At 36.7% G+C, this 16,390-nt stretch overlaps 1 protein-coding gene across 12 annotated transcripts in view; it reads left to right on the top strand.

Moving 5' to 3' along the window:
* Nucleotides 1-16,005, top strand: part of NBEA (neurobeachin) — a 507,179-nt gene extending 491,174 nt beyond the window's left edge. For all 12 annotated transcript variants that reach the window (XM_062615053.1, XM_062615045.1, XM_062615050.1 and 9 more), the window contains 4 exons: nucleotides 8,090-8,191; nucleotides 11,438-11,634; nucleotides 12,308-12,459; nucleotides 14,222-16,005. In XM_062615053.1, the coding sequence (XP_062471037.1) occupies nucleotides 8,090-8,191; nucleotides 11,438-11,634; nucleotides 12,308-12,459; nucleotides 14,222-14,312 (542 nt within the window). In that variant the 3' untranslated portion in view covers nucleotides 14,313-16,005. The remainder of the gene's footprint in view (nucleotides 1-8,089; nucleotides 8,192-11,437; nucleotides 11,635-12,307; nucleotides 12,460-14,221) is intronic.
* The last annotated feature ends 385 nt before the right edge of the window (nucleotides 16,006-16,390 follow it).

The raw sequence follows: 16,390 nt of genomic DNA, 5'->3' as shown, positions 1-16,390 counted from the left end.
TTCCTAATATGAACAGGCATGATAGTTGTATGACTGATTCCCTGGATGCTTATTTCCATGAGTGAAGAATTCTTAACAATCCTTGTGAAAATATGTTTGAAGTTTTACAGAGTTACAGCTACCAAAGTAGTAAAAAAATATTTCATAATCTATTCTTCTTATATACTTGCTGGTAGAAGATTATGATTTATCTTGTAGGAAAAATGAAAGTGAGATGTTCACTGTAGGTCAAATCCAATTACTTAACATCTTTAGAATGAATTTCCAGAAAGATGTAGATGATATTTTCAGGGGGGAGAAAGAGGGATTAGGTTTTTTAAAAGCTGTCATCTGGAGACACAGATAAGGTATTTTAAACCACAGGCTGTAAGAAGGTGAAGAATTCAAAGAAAAATGTCAGGTATAGTAATTATCTGGGTCATATGCTTGACTTTATAATGATCTTTTAAGCTGAAAGACAGTTAATTATCAATTTCAGCTTCAATGCATCCAATTACCAAAGGGAACTTAGCTGTTTCAGAAAATGTAAGGCGGGGGAGAGGGGGGAAGAATGGGGGTGAGAGAGAATCAAGCCCCAGTCCTAAACAGTTTATGTAATTTAACATTTGTATAGAAAATGTAGATACCATTTCATTAGAAAACACAGTAGTCACAATCATTTATTGTGAAATACTCTGGGGAAGAAGATTGTCAGGACAAAAGCCTTGCTGATTCTGCTAAAATTCCATACCCAAGGGTTAGATAAAATCTTTATAAAACAACATGTATGTCAATAACCTAACCTGCTGGACTTGTACAGAGCTTTCTCCTGAAATACCTGTGTGAGCATGTGGTCAGAGGGTGACCCCAGCTCTGTCTGTGAGAAATACAGAATCAGCTGTGGTTTAAAGAGGAGAATAGAGAAAAATTTTGTCTTAGATAAGACTCTTGCTAGTGGCTGCACCAGCTCAGCAGTTGAAAATTTGCCTATGAGAGCATGGTGAGTTTCATTTTATAGTTTAAAAATATTTTTTCCAATCAATGCATTGATTAAGTTACCGCATTTACTCTACAACAAATATCAAAAAGGAGTTTCTGGTTCAGTTTGTACTTGTCACAATTTATTGACACTTCTTACAATTGCTGTGAGAAGAGTCAAGTTTTACCAGATTTTAAAGATAATGTTTTCCATGAAGTAGCCTTCAAAAATGACTTGTAAAAAGCCTTATGGTTAGAATGTTCATCCAGGAAGTTGGAGACTCCAGTTCTTGGGCTCCAGAGACTGGGGGAATTCAAACCTACATGCCTATATTCACAAACATATGTTGACTATCAGGTTATAAATTAATGTGGGAGGGGCATGCTGTGAACCTCCAGCTTTGATGGAAAGCAAAATTCTTTTCTCTGCTCTTGTTTAAGGATCTTATGAGACACAATGATTGGATAAAAATACAGCTGAATCAAGATAATCAGGAACCAAAGCTGCAGTTTGAACCAAAACTTCAGCAGCCGTATGTAGGGCAAATCTCCCTACTTGTAATTTCTCTGGTCCAGCAAAAATGGGTTTCACGGCTATGCAATGTCTAACCTCCAAGAGCAGTGATAGAAAATGTCCTTTTCCAGACTAGACTAGAGGCTGGTGCATGGGGATGCTCCTGAAAAGTGGGAGATATGGCACAAATTCCTTTAGGCTGAAGGGCAGCTGCATGCAGGTTTTTATGTATATTTGAGAGTCCCCTTATTTCTTTATCTTTGCTTAGGTAAGTATCACCTCTGGGAAAAAACACTGAACTGAATGAAGCTTAGTCATCTTGCCATGGTCAGATACCTACTTTCTAAGGTAAAATTGCCCATCTGAAATAGGTAATATGAATCTTCACTTTATCAAGTTGATGACCCCATTATATAAATCTGCTGCAGTTGAGAGAACAGTGAAAGGAATCTGTTTTCCTTTAAGAAGACATGGCGCATGCAAAGGACATAGTTTGCTTATTTTAAGTGTTTGAAGTGATCTGGCAAATGTAAATCTTTGCAATTCTAAGAGATTGAGTAGAAAAATTATTGTGATAGCATTTGACAATTTGTGTTTTGACATTTTTTCTCTTACAAAATACAGGGATTTGTTTTAACTGAGTGCTAATTTGTATACAAATTTGTTTTCACATACCAACTGTATTAGTAATCATGAAAAGGAGCAGAGTGTACATGATATGCCCCGGAGTTCAACATGTATCATTGTAGTTGTTTTATTTTTATATTTTTATGATTGCGTTACCGAATGTTGCTTTCAAACAAGTGACTTTGAAAATGAGAATTATGTCCAAGTCTTTGAACACATACCAAAGTGGATGATTGAATTGCAGAAAAGTGAGGGACAGATGCTTTTATCTGAAACAGACACAAATTCAGAAACTAATTTGGAAGTGATAAAAATTAATTTTCACACTTTAATTAGAATCAGACTCCTTCATGAAAGAAGGGAAGGCTAGGCAGCTTGTGCTAAAAGCTGATTGAATTTTTTGTCAGGTATGTTGGACTTGGCCGTTTATCCTCTTGAGTCTCTCTGTGCAATATATTACATTCACCCTCTGACTGGTGTTCTTTAAAAGGATCAATGCTATTCCTGTTTTGTCCCTAGAGCCTGAAATTTCATTGATCTTAGGACTTGACATTTCTCATTACCTATTGTAGCTTCCAAGAGGATGGTCACAAGAGGTGTGAGAGTTAACCCTGCTTTTTCTAATGGGAACTGTGCTGACCATTGGAAAATATTGTGTCTATCAGCCCTGCGCTGGGTTTGTTTAGCATTATAATCCTCAGAGGTGCTAACAATTCATCCACTGCAAGTGAGTGTATTCTGTATATATCTGAAAGGGAGGGTAACTGCTACCAAAAAAGATCTTTGTTAAGTTAACCTTCACTTCACCTGCACTTTTTTTAAAGTGTGTCATGAAGTATACCATTATGTGTTCCTTTTGCATAACATTTTTAAACAATTTTAAATTATGAATGTCATTGGTTTCATGAGTTTATATCTTGAAGGAATAGTTATTCTGAACTCAGAATATTCACTTATTCTTTTATATCCCTCTACATTTTAATCTGCCCTAGTTTGACTTTGAAAGGGCATCAGTTTCAAAATAGCCACCCATGTGTTCTTGTATTAAATGGACTGGATGGCTGTTTGCAGGACCTGTGCAAAGCACATTGTCACACATGCAATCTGCTTTGGCTGTTAAAGAGTTATTATGGTACTTTTATGTTTGTACAATTTAGGTATTAATTTTTAAAACTAAAGGTAAATGACCCAATAATATACCTGAACTAATGCAGTTATTTTACCAACAGGTGTGTGCTCCAATGCTTTGCAGGGGCTGTACAGTGCAGGGTGGTTCAGCAACTTGCCAAAGTTCCCAAGCAATTTAGTGGAAGAAATAGAAAGAGAAGCTGCAAATCCTTACTCTCCTCTCATCCACTGTGTTTTTTCCTTTTAAGGCCTGGATAGGTTCAAGGTACCTGAAATTCCACTCACCTGGGTGAATTGTTTGTAGATACATGCAATGCTGCTCACATTCTTCAGCAAATAAACCAGTTCTGCCAGAGCTGGGAATATTTTGAATATATGACTATATTTTGGTCAGAAATCTTTCTTTTACAACCATTGCTCTCTGAAGTGGAAATTGTTATTTGGATATTTTCTACTTTGAAATATTCCTATTTATTGCCCATAGACTTATATATTCGCCAAACTAAAGGATTTGGTTTTTTTTTTTCTGAAAGTAGAATTTCAAGAAGGCTGTTACATCTTCTCTTCCATGAAAGCCATAGTGTTTTCTAAGATTTTTTTTTTCTGATGAATATCCCCTCAAAAGTGTTAATAAAGTAAATAGTAAAATAAACTATTTTCAACAGATAATTTAGCTATAGCATTGTACTTGCTTCTGTCAAAGTCAGAGATGAAATAGAGGCTGAAATTTGCCTCATGCTCTTATGTTTCTTTACACAGAAAACTCCTAGATGTGTGCCCATAGCAATCTGTACATAATTCTTGGAAAAGAACAGTATGAGAGAAATGGTAACAGTCTGTTCTTTTTTTCTTTTATTTTCGTTACAATGCAAGAGTACCATTTGTTCCAGAAGAACCTTACAATAGAATTAAGCATTAAATTTTTCAGAGAGAAGGGAAGATGTATTGTGTTTTAGACTTCGTAGAAAAGCTTATTTGTTTTGAAATACAATTAAGATTTTTATTTTTTCTATCTGCCCTCTAGTAATTTGGTTCAAAGGTGCTCCTTTGGGGAAATTACAGGGAATTTACAGTGATGGTATCTCAGTCTTTAGGTAGGATATTTTCACCTGATATTTTCTCAGAGCTTCAGCCTTTGACCTCTGGCTGCATCTATCAGTGGTGATGTGACAGTGACAGAATATTTTGCTAGATTTCAAATGATTCCTGGAGTTCACAGCTTCTGTCCATAGCAATAAAATATAATATGACTGACGTTCTGTTCCCCCATGCCACAGCTTTTCCTGTAGAAAGTATCACTGAATAATTTTTTCACAGAGCCCTAAGAGGAAAAATCCTATTTTCAGTTACTGTTAGACTGTTAATGATATGCCATTATTAAATTGTATTTACTGAGTAATAGGACTCAAAGAGCTGTAATTCAGAGCAGTTGTTTTTTAAAAGCAGTTTCTCATAAGCAGTTGTTTCTGATAAAAATCAAGAAGTCAATTAAATATTTTCATTTTCAATATTCAGGCATTTTACAGTTTCATGATATTAAAGTCTTTTCCTAGGAAACACTAAGGAAAATGCCCTTTTGGAAATTGCATTATTTCTTTACCCTTAAAAAATTTCTAACCATCTAATAATTTCAGTCTCTTACCCTTCAGTCTGATGATGCTGCTGTATGTACCTCTATAATCAGAGCTTAAGCCAAGATGACTGTTAAGCATAATTTTCTTTTTCCCAGGAGGACATACAGAAGGAAAAAGAAAGGTGGAAAGCTCTGTATTTAATTTAATTCCTTCCCCCCCCTTTTGTTATACACTTGGAGAAAAAAAAATCAAAAGGAGATGGGATTCTGAACATCAACACTGATGGAGAAGTTATAAAAATCTAAATCTCAAAATATAGGTTATCTTTGATGAGTTGCATTTTCTGTTTCTTCCAACTAGAATGTTTCCCCAGCCGTAAAACCCAGTTTTCTGTTCACATCTTCAGTTTCCAGACCAGAATAATTTTTTTCTTGCAGGCTGAGATAAAGATTGGGAAACTAGCATTTACTGGGGTAGCTATTTTCATAAATGATAGGAAAGTGTTAGCGTGTCTGTGCTATGCAACAATAAAAACAGGTAGCTTGAGCCACCCAGTACTATTGCATCCAAAACTGGAACCTTTAAATCCATGGTTGATAGTTCTCAGCTGGTTCAGAAAGATGGTAAAAATACATGGAATTCTTATTAAAATTTTGATGAGGGGAGATGTTATGGTTTGGCAAGAAATACTTAAGACAGAACTGGAGCAAGACAGGCAGAGAAATGTGTTGCTGCAATGACTAAAAAATGGCAAGCCTGCCACTTCAAAGGAGTTTGGTTTGTTTAACAGAGGAAGAAAGAAAGACCGAGAGGGCTGATTTGTTCTGTAAGTACAATAGAAGGGGAAAACACAAGAGAGGGGGAAGACCTAATGCTAAAGGGCAATGCTGACACACGAAGAAATAGATACAAGTTAGACAGAAATTAAATTCATACTGAAAATCAGAATATTTCTCTCCTTTAGAGTAGGAAAGGTCTGGAACATCCTTCGAAGTTGTATACCTAGGTAGACATTTCATGAATTTATTAACAAGTTTATGTGATGCGAGTGTCTGCAATAAAAAAGACTAAATTCATAGAACCACAGAAGTCTATCCAAGCCTCCTTTCCTAATGCATGTCTTTCAGAAACCTATGCAATATTGCTTAACAGCTAGGGTAGTTCCTTTTTTAGTTTGTTTTGGTGTTTAACTGGTTTTCCAGTTAGGAAACTGCATTTTTATCACAGGGTTGAAATGTGTGCAGCCATTCACCCATTGGACCTCACTGTGCCAGTAGCTGCAAGATAAATTTCTGTGTTATTTGACATCTTTTACGCTTGTGACTCCCAGCTGCACTGGTCAAGTCATTGCTTTGCTTTCTGTGTAGTGAAGAAAGAAAACACTTTAAACACTGTGCAGTCTCCTGTCTTATTATCTGTATCAGTTGTGTGACCTTCCTTTAAACTAATTTCTCTAAATGTGGGTACACAACTTTATTCTTTCTGGTCTATGGTGACAGGATGGTTCTCAACATCTATTTGCTATTCTAGGATATTGCATTGAAAGTTAATGTGGAGGAAGTTTTCCTTTCTAGCTCCAAAAATCCTTCTCTGTCTCACTGTCTTCCTGAAGAGAATGTCCTTTCCAGTGAGCAGAGCTTGTGCTTGGGCAGGAGCATCAACCTTCCACCTGGCCATATTCAAAATAAATAAAATAAAACACATTTTTCTACCTTTAACTAGGCAGTGCAAAGAATGTTGTCTCTTCATTTTACAGTTGCCCATGAATCTTTGTTTCAGTTTTATATGCAACCATATCTTATCAGCAAGGATTTTATATTATACTGTATTTATCTTATTTGTTAGTATTTGATCAATTCCCAGCTGCTAACTGGACATCCTACTTTCCAATATCCTAATATGCAGCTAATACTAGATACTTTTCTGTGGTTAAAAAATTTTAAGATCTGTCATTGAACCAGCTTCTGTGCTATCCATGTTGTTGTCCGCAGTCAATTTCATATCAAAGGGGTTTACATCAAAACATTGTTCTACTAACACAAATACGTTGAAAAAAAATACATGGAAGCCGTTTTAACATAGACATCTTTATCAACTCTACTTGTCATCCTGTCAAAAACAGATAAGAAGCTTGCTTGACAAGACTCTCATTGCAGCTTCCAATTCTTTGTTGACAAAACTGTAGATTAACCATTTTGTTGTTTTGCATAGGATTAATGTTACAGTAATTCATCTGTAGTTCCCTAGGTCATTTCTTTTATCTTTTTAAAGTATTTGAACTACACTGGCAGGGCTCCAGTCCTTTGGGGTTTCCCAGTTTTCTATATTTCATCATAACCAGATGAAATTTCTGATATCTACCAAGTTGCTAATTTTTTGTTACTGATTAACTTTGACTGGCAAAGCAATATCAAATACTGAGCAATTCCTTAACTGCATATAGGAATTCCACTTTTAAGATGTCAGCATCTGTTATTATTGGAAACAACAGAAATGTTGCTATTTGTCATATAAATACCCCATCAATACCCAATTGCCTGAACTCAAAGTAAAATACATTTCACTCCTGAATATGAAAAATAAATATTTAGGGAGTAGTTTATCTTACTTTTTAATACCTTAAGTGTGATAAAAATGGCATAGATATCCATAGTGATACATGTAAAATGACATATACCCATAACCACTTTTAGGTATAATTTTAATCTGTAAGCATTCAACGTGTTCTCTGAATCAATAATGTTTATGCAACAGTAGTATCTTTCTACTACAGTGCTGTTCCTCTCTTCTTTTCCTACCCCCAGTTTCATGAAACACATTATGATTCTTAATACACGTCCTTAACTCATCCTACTCTTTAGATTCCTAGCAGAAGTCTGGAGACATATATTTGACAGCAGAGCTGTACACTACAGCTTCTTTTAATACCACCACACTTTGTGCTCTTTATCTGAAATATGCGTTTACACATTATTTTTAGGCCATAAACCAGCTATGTATTGTTATTATTTGGGTATTATACGTATGTAATTTCTAAACCAAAACATTTCTCTTAATGTATTGGGAAGCTGTGCTTATGAAACTTTATGTTATCTGAATGTATTTTGTTCAGAAACCTAAGTATGAGATATTTAAGCCCACCATAGCTCCCTGGTACTTACTGACTTAAGGGAAATTACGGCAAAGGTCTTTTGTGGATAAAACAGGTCTGGTTTGTCATTCCTCTGTTTCCTATTTTTGTTTTCTTCTTGTGTGTTTCTTGTTTTGTTTTGTTTTGTTTTTTTAACAGGTGATTATCCAGCTCCTCGTGCTGTTCTAACTGGTCATGACCATGAAGTTGTCTGCGTGTCGGTCTGTGCAGAGCTGGGACTTGTTATCAGTGGTGCTAAAGGTCAGAAATGTTTTTATGATTTAAGTCTTAAAATTTTTAGAGCCTTTTTTGTGGTACTTCTTAGTATTCCCTCAAGCCACATATACTTTATTCAAAGTCTCCTCTGCTAAGGTGTGTTGTATTTCTGGGGGAATCTACAGCAACTTTGAATGTTATTGCTTACTGTCCAGACTTACCAGGTTTGGACACAAATTAAGTTCCTTCCAACTATCAGCCTGTGCTACTATTCCCCTCAGATCTGGAAAAGTAGTCAATATAAATTTATATAAGAATTCATAATGACATCCATCGATTTGGAAAAAAAAAAAGCCTTTTGATAGAGACCTATATGTAGGGAAACGCCAGCTCCAGATTCCTGCCCTGATCTTAATAGAATGGCAATTTGTAGGACTGACCTCAGTCTCCTTGACAAGGGAAACAGGGTTAATTTGCTTGGGTTTTGATCTGTGGACAGCACTTCATCCAGTAGGGCTTTTTGTGGTGGATTCAAAATAGTAAGAAATCTGCAGGTTCTGTTAAACTTTCTTACTGTCTGTTCATACTTTTCCCCTGATACCTATCAATGGAGTCCAGCATGTCCAACAACTGCTAATACAAATGTTCAAAATGCCTTTCCATACCTGCAGCATTCTTCTGTATAGCAGTTAATCATCATAAATGAAGCACCTGCCTCAATGAGTGCTTGCTTATCTTTCCTTATTCTGTTTCTCCTTCATTTGTTCTATTTTCCTTGTGCCCACTTTCTCCTTTTCTGCTTAATTCCGTGTGCACTTTTCTTCTCCCACTGCCCTCTCTCAGCTTTTTTTCTTAATTTGGCAAACTTAATTTCTTTTTTTTTCCCTTCCTGTTTGCCTCTCCCTTCTCTCTTCCTTTCTTTTGTGCTACATTATCTCCTCTCCCTTCTTTACATTTCCTTTCTTTACATTACTTTTGTCCTCCCTTAAGGTTCTTCTTCATTATATATCTTCCTATCTCATTTCCACTCCACTCCTACATCCACATCCAGCTACTTGCTTTCTCTGTCTACAGTGATGCCAGTTTTATTCATCCCCATGGATATCTTTGTACTCCTTTTTGAATAGTTTTCTGCTTCTAAGGCTAAGATGGATGTGATGCTTGTTCTGCCTGGTTTTGCTCACAGGCTGAGCTCCTGGGTTATCATCTTTTACACTGCCTCAGAGCTCAACGTTTATTTTCAAAGCTGAGTGTGAAACTATTGAGTAAAGGCATTTTTAACAAGAAGTCCTAATGGGTCATTAACTTTTGTAATGACATACTACATAACAGTCATAGGCAAAGTCAAGTAATTAATGAAAAAAATGTACAGTGATACTGAACCTAAAGTTTTTTTTCTTGAAGTACTGCTATCTCTCATCTCTTAAGGCACCTTTATATACTCTTACTGCTGGAATCTGTATTCTGTTATCTTCTGCTTCATTAAGTGTGTAATGTTTTGGTAATTTATGTAATTTTAGAGGTAAAGGCTGCTGGAGGACCAAATTACATCAAATCCATAATATGTTTGTGATTGATCAAGTGAAATGGAGGCCCTGCCTGTCCTCTGAGTTACTCATGTTCTTCATCTTCAAACTCTAGTGCATATAGAAACACAGAGTGAAAATCCCTTTTTTTATTGCTGGTTTCCAGCAGATGCCTGCTTTGGGGCTTCAGTTTCTGCCCTTTCCAGTCCCTTTCCAGTTTCTCAGATTGCATTTTGTAGCACTGCTGGTTGCTTTGCTGTCCTTCCTCAGTGCTGCTGTGCTCCCACATGGGGAGGCTGTCTCACTGAAGCTTGCTGCACACTGTGATAACATGCTTGAGAATCTGCAGAGGCAGAGAAACCACACATATAAGACTCCTCTGAGAAAACTCCTGTGCATCAGGTTGATGCTTGCACATTCTTATCCAATAACCCCAAAAAAGAGCAGTCAGACAGTATGTCTTCACAGAGCATAGTAAATCGTATTTTCTTTATGCCTTTTCGTGCCCATGACCACTTAGCTATGCAGGTATTACATTTTTCTTTTGAAAAATCTAACATGGTAATTATCCTAATGGCCGAAGCATCACTTGTAACATTTTAGCACTTCACTATTTTCAAAGCTATTTTTTCAGCTTTTTGAGAAAATAAATTAATTCCATTGCAGTCATATCCCATGGGCCCAGACAGACTTGAGGTCTCTCTGCATAAGCCTTTATGCAAACACAGATAAAAACCTGAACCAGAAGGGCTTACACACGAATCCACTGATGCTGTGATTCATTCTACTTGGGCAAACCCAGCTGCTGTGTGAATTTCAGAGAAGTTAGAAAGGCTTAACGTGAGGTGGCTGAGTCTACCACTATGAATTTACTTTCAGGGTCATGAGCCAGTTGTATAAGGAAGAGATTACTGTGCTGTCCAGGAGTATCTTATGATTTGTAAAAACAAACATGTAGTGTTTACCACGACTCTTTACATTTATCACAGAAGAGACTCTTTTTTCTTAGTAGGAATACAGATCTCACTTTCAAAAGAGCTTTTTCATAGATCTTGAAATGGAAATAGCCTAGTTTTGCATCTTAAAATGTATATTTTAATTTTCACAGGTTTTTTTTTTCTTTCATCAGAAGTAATAAAAAGACATTAAAATCTCACATGAAAATCTCTTTGGAGTAGTGCAGTTATAGTGTGATCTCCTAAAAGCTCTTATAGTCCAAATATCATACTAACTCTTGGCTGTCAGATGACTCCCATTGTTAAAACAATTCAGGACTGAAATCTATGCATATAGTGTATCACTGGGGGAGAGGACCTACAGGAACTGCCATTGGCTATAGGAGAAATATGCAGTGATACAATTATATGCCCTCTGGGATTTGCTCCTACTAGTCACTGGTAGGGCCCCATCTGTTTAATGTGAATGGGCAGACTAAAGAGAGTTCATGTTGGAGGAAAACAGTAAGATGGAGGCTTCTAAATGCCTGGAAAGAAGAAAGAATATTTTAGAAGATAGATTAATGAAAATTTCTACCAGTTTGAGTAAATAATAAATTACACCTTTTAGGAATGTTGTATCTATTTTCTTAATATGCTAGCTTGTGCATTTCCTTATCTGTTGCGTATTTTAAATTCTTTCAGCAAACATTGCATCTAATATGTTATATTGCATCTAATGTGATATAAATGCATATTATGCATTGCCTTTGTGCACAGCATATACAGTTCGTATAAGCAGGAATTGTATGCTATGTCTTCATATACAGAAGGTCCTTGTCTGGTACACACAATTACTGGAGATTTGCTGAGAGCTCTGGAAGGAACAGAAAACTGCTTGTATCCTCGCTTAATTTCAGTATCTAGTGAAGGTCACTGCATCATCTACTATGAACGAGGACGGTTCAGCAATTTCAGCATTAATGGCAAACTCTTAGCTCAGATGGAGATCAATGATTCAACCAGGGTAAATCTTAATGCAAACAAGCATTTGTTGTGTCTCACCTTTATTTCTTAAAATAAATTGAATTTATGTGCCATGTGATTTAAAGGAAATCACATATGCAAAATTACCACCTCCTGTTGTCCTGTTCAAACACAGATTCTTTCATTTCCATCTCCAAATGCAAAAATGCACTTGAACTTTTCCAGAGTAAATAAGAATAAATTGTTCATGGTCCCACATGATTCCTGGAATTTTTGTTTGCAATTAAATTTCAGTGGGAAATACATCTTTGAAACAAAATGCTTTGAAAAGTGTCCATTCTTCATTTATTAGCCAAGACATGAATTTGTGCCTCCAGGGCTCTGCTATGTCACTAGCACTTGCAGTAGCATTAGGAATGCAGATCGCTGTTCTGCTTTAGGTGTTAGTGATGGCACTGAGTATTGTAGCACAAACATTGAAATGTTATATGCGGAACTCAAGTCTTGGCAGATTCAGTTAAAGACCTTTTGGTTTATAATGACGCAGTTGTTTCACTTTCTGGTTGGGGAGAAAGAGGAGTGGGAGCCTTTTTCTTCAAATTTAAAGTGGGCACAGCAAACTAGATGCTTATAAGTTGATTAATTTTTTGTAATATTGACCTGTTTCCATAAAAGTTAACTTGTGTGATTGGGTTTGCCTCTTTCTCCTGAAGGCCATCCTCCTGAGTAGTGATGGGCAGAACTTGGTGACAGGGGGAGACAACGGTGTAGTGGAAGTATGGCAGGCCTGTGACTTCAAGCAGCTCTATATTTACCCTGGCTGTGATGCTGGCATAAGAGCTATGGACCTCTCTCATGATCAGAGGTGAGTTTGTTGTAAATATTTGTATGTACATGGTAAAATTTTACAAATTATACATCTCCATAAACTTTAAGGTATAAATTTATGGTATGCAGTCATTAACAGGTCCAAAACCATTGCCCTAGTTATTATCTTCTTGATTTTTCTGACTGCATTTTTTCCCTGAGTTTCATAGCATAAACACTTAACATTAAGACGAGGTCTTATATCATTGAAGTCAGTAAGCCAGGAACTCAGCTAGCAAAATATGAGTGAAATTACATTAACTTAAGAACACAGGAATAGTCAGACTGGATTAGAGTGCAGAAGTGCCTATTAACCAATGCCTTAATCAATTATATAAGTCTGTGGTGCATTTTTGATTTTCAGCTATGTAGAGCTTGAGAATTTCACTGGGTTGCATCTAGACTATAAGTGTACAATATTATCAGTGGATCTGTCCACCAGGAGTGAATGTAGTCCTTTCCTTTGACCTTCTTGAGCAAGGAGGATGCAGCCTAGATTTTTTATGTCACTACTATGTCACTAAAATGCAAACTGTAAATATAAAAGATATATGAAACTGGTCCCTCAGTCTTTTAATGTAATCTGATTATAATGTAAGTCTATATGTTGCATTTATGCAGGGTTGTGAGTGGATTTGCTGTTTGCATCATGCATCAATCTTGTATTTCTTACTTATATACAAACTCATGACATGCAGAGAATTCACAGCATATTAGAACATCATACAGCATTCATTTCAGTTTATTTTTCTTACGTTTCAGCATTCCTGTGCTATGTGCCCATTTTGTAAAGCAACGAAATCACCTATAAATAAAATATGTACCTAATTTACTCATGCATGAGTAGATGACTTGCTGCAAGGTAGTTCTGCAAAAAAGGGCCTGGGGCTCCTGGTGGACAAAGTTAGCCATGAGCCAGCAGCAGTGTGCCCTTGTGGCCAAGAAGGCCAATGGTATCTTGGGGTGCATTAGGAAGAGTGTGGCCAGCAGGTGGAGGGAGATTGTCTTCTACCCCACCCTGGTGATGCCACATCTAGACTACTGTGCCCAGCTCTAGGCTCCCCAGTTTGAGAAAGACAAGGAACTACTGAAGAGGGTCAGCAGGTGGCTATGAAGATGATTAGGGGACTGGAGCAACTCTTTTATGAAGAAAAGCTGAGAGAGCTGGGCCTGTTTAGCTTGGAGAAGAGAGGACTGAGAGGGTATCTTTTCAATGCATACAAATATCTTAAGGGTGGGTGTCAAGAGGATGAGGCCAGTCTCTTTTCAGTGGTGCCCAGCAACAGGATAAAGGGCAATGGACACAAGCTGAAACACAGGGAGTCCCATCTCAATATGAGTAAAAATTTTTACTTTGTGAGGGTGACAGAGCTCTGGAACAGGCTGCCAGGAGGTTGTGGAGTCTTGTTCTCTGGAGATACTCAAAACTGACCTGGATGTGATCCTGTATAACCTGCTCTAGGTGAACCTGCTTTAGCTGGGGGTTGGACTAGATGATCTTCAGCCATCCCTTCCAACCCCAACCATTCTGTGATTCTGTGATCTCCCTTGACCATACTGGGAATGTAGAAATTTGGCATATATGTCAACATCCAAATGTAGTGACTCCACTGCAAACTCAATCCCACCCATGAACTTAATCTTCAAACAGTGTTGCAACTTTTTGCCTTGTTCTTCTAGCTTTTTTACTGTTTATGCTAAGCCATTGCTTGAGAAGGTAAAAAAAGTATTAACAGGACCATTGTTTCCATCTTTTTCAGAACTCTGATTACTGGCATGGCTTCTGGCAGCATCGTGGCTTTTAATATAGATTTTAACCGGTGGCATTATGAACATCAGAACAGATACTGAGGCGGAATGAAGAACTGAAAGCCCAGGTAAAGCTGAGAGCACAAGTGCTGCAATGAAAGGGGTAGTCTCTGGTGGAAAAACACGTCTGCATTGATCTCCGTTGTACATTCCATTACACCCAGCAATAGCTGTACATTGTAGTCAGCAACCATTTTACTTTGTGTGTTTTTTCACGACTGAACACCAGCTGCTGAAAAGCAAGCTTGTATCATGTAAATTATATGAATTAGGAGATGTTTTGGTAATTATTTCATATATCTTTGTTTATTGAGAAAAGGTAGTAGGATGCGCCACAAGAGACTTTTGAAAATTCTGGGGAACCTTGATTCCAGTTATTTCAATGTTTAGGCTTTGAACCTAACATGCATCCCATCTCCAGCCTCTTTTCAAGCTGAGATAAAAAAATACGTTTGATACTTTGTACATCAGATGCACATCTTAACTTTAAAGGGATACTTTTGTAAAGGTAAAACCTTGTATAAAGAACAAAACTGTTTCTTAATTTTATTGTGGAGTTACAACTTGCATGTACTTTAAACCTGATGTCTTGAAGGAACAGGTGCATTCACACAAATGGAACTGGAGATCTCCTAAGGGTACAGCTTGTGTTAAAGGGTTGAATTTGGGCGCAAACAGTAATTTGACATTTCCACCAACAGTTGTTTTTTTTTGTTTTTTTTTAGTTTTTGAATCTAAACTTTACCCCTCTTAAGTGGAGTTCTGCTCATGAATCATTTGGATAAAAAGCCATCATTTACCAAATTTATACTTTACACAATAGAAATTAAATTCCTCCCTTTAAAATTCAAAGACTAGACCGGGAGCAAAGAGGGAAGTTCAGTTTAATGTTTTGCAATACTTGATGACTCCCAATACAGGCAAAGTACTATACTTCTGGATTATTAACAAATCTTGGGCAAGGGAGCCCCCGTGATTTTTTTCCCTTATTTTTGCTCTGAGCAGCTTGGTTTGTTTGACAGCCTTAGCTTGATTGTAAAGGTGACTGAGGTTATTCTTTTCAGTGCTTCTGAAAATCTCACCTGAAGCTACTCAGGCTAAGGCACTTCATGTTCTACAATACCATAATGATAACTATTGAAATAATTTTCTGCACATTGTACTGATCAAATTACACACCCAGGGGTACATACACTTTAATTCATGTTTCTTCTTTGTATATTTGGTGACTGTATTGTCATAGATGTACATATTGTGTCGGTAGGGCTATGAGGCATGTAACAGGAATGTAATTTTCTCAGAATTTACACTCACTTGCAGTCATTTATTTAAAAAGATAATGGATTCTTTGTATTGGCACTTTGCACCAAAACATATCATTATTTATTGATGTGATTACTTATTTGTTATCCACCTTGTATTAGTAAGTTTAGCACTGAATTTCCTTCTTCATTGTTGTTTGTATTTATCAGATTCTGAAATCATGGGGATCAGTGTAATGATTTAAGTTATTCATCACCCGTCTGTAAGCAATATCTTGAGTTTGTAGCTTAGAATCGGGAGACTATTGAACATCTGGAAGACAAGTTCATTTCATCTTAAGATCATGGTGAAATATTTTGGATATATAAATTCCTTAAGCTATTGTAACCATGTTTTATTGCAAAGATGTAAAATATGCCAGATGTGTGTGAATTGGAAATCAAAAAGAAAAATAAAATATGCAAAGAATTCAGTAATTGTTTCTCATTTCAATGGAATTTTTGTCAAAACATTCACGTTGCCATTAGAAGCAAACAATTGTTTTAAGAAATCCTCTCTTATATTATATGTATATGCCAAGAATTATGCATGCCTGGGTGGTTGTATTTCCTGGGGTCTCAGGAAATAAAACAGAGGCTACAGAGTGTGTTTTGCAACAAGTTTGATTGTCAGTACATGAAGAGAAGCTACTAAAAATACTTTGATCAGCAGAAATGAAGAATCAAAGCCTTTAAGGGATATTGTGGATCTTTGTGAACAAGCAATAACCTTGTATAATAGACCTCTCAGAAAGCAAAGTTCTGATGAAAGCCATTTTGGGTATCTCTCGATGTCTAATAAAAAATTAACTTGGGGCA

This window comes from Pezoporus occidentalis, unplaced genomic scaffold, assembly GCF_034315485.1.
Source record: "Pezoporus occidentalis ecotype Australia unplaced genomic scaffold, CSIRO_AGI_Poc_V1 ctg18, whole genome shotgun sequence".
NCBI classification, from domain to species: domain Eukaryota; kingdom Metazoa; phylum Chordata; class Aves; order Psittaciformes; family Psittacidae; genus Pezoporus; species Pezoporus occidentalis.
The sequence above is the reverse complement of the archived record's forward strand: the minus strand, read 5'-3'. Positions and strand labels throughout refer to the sequence as shown.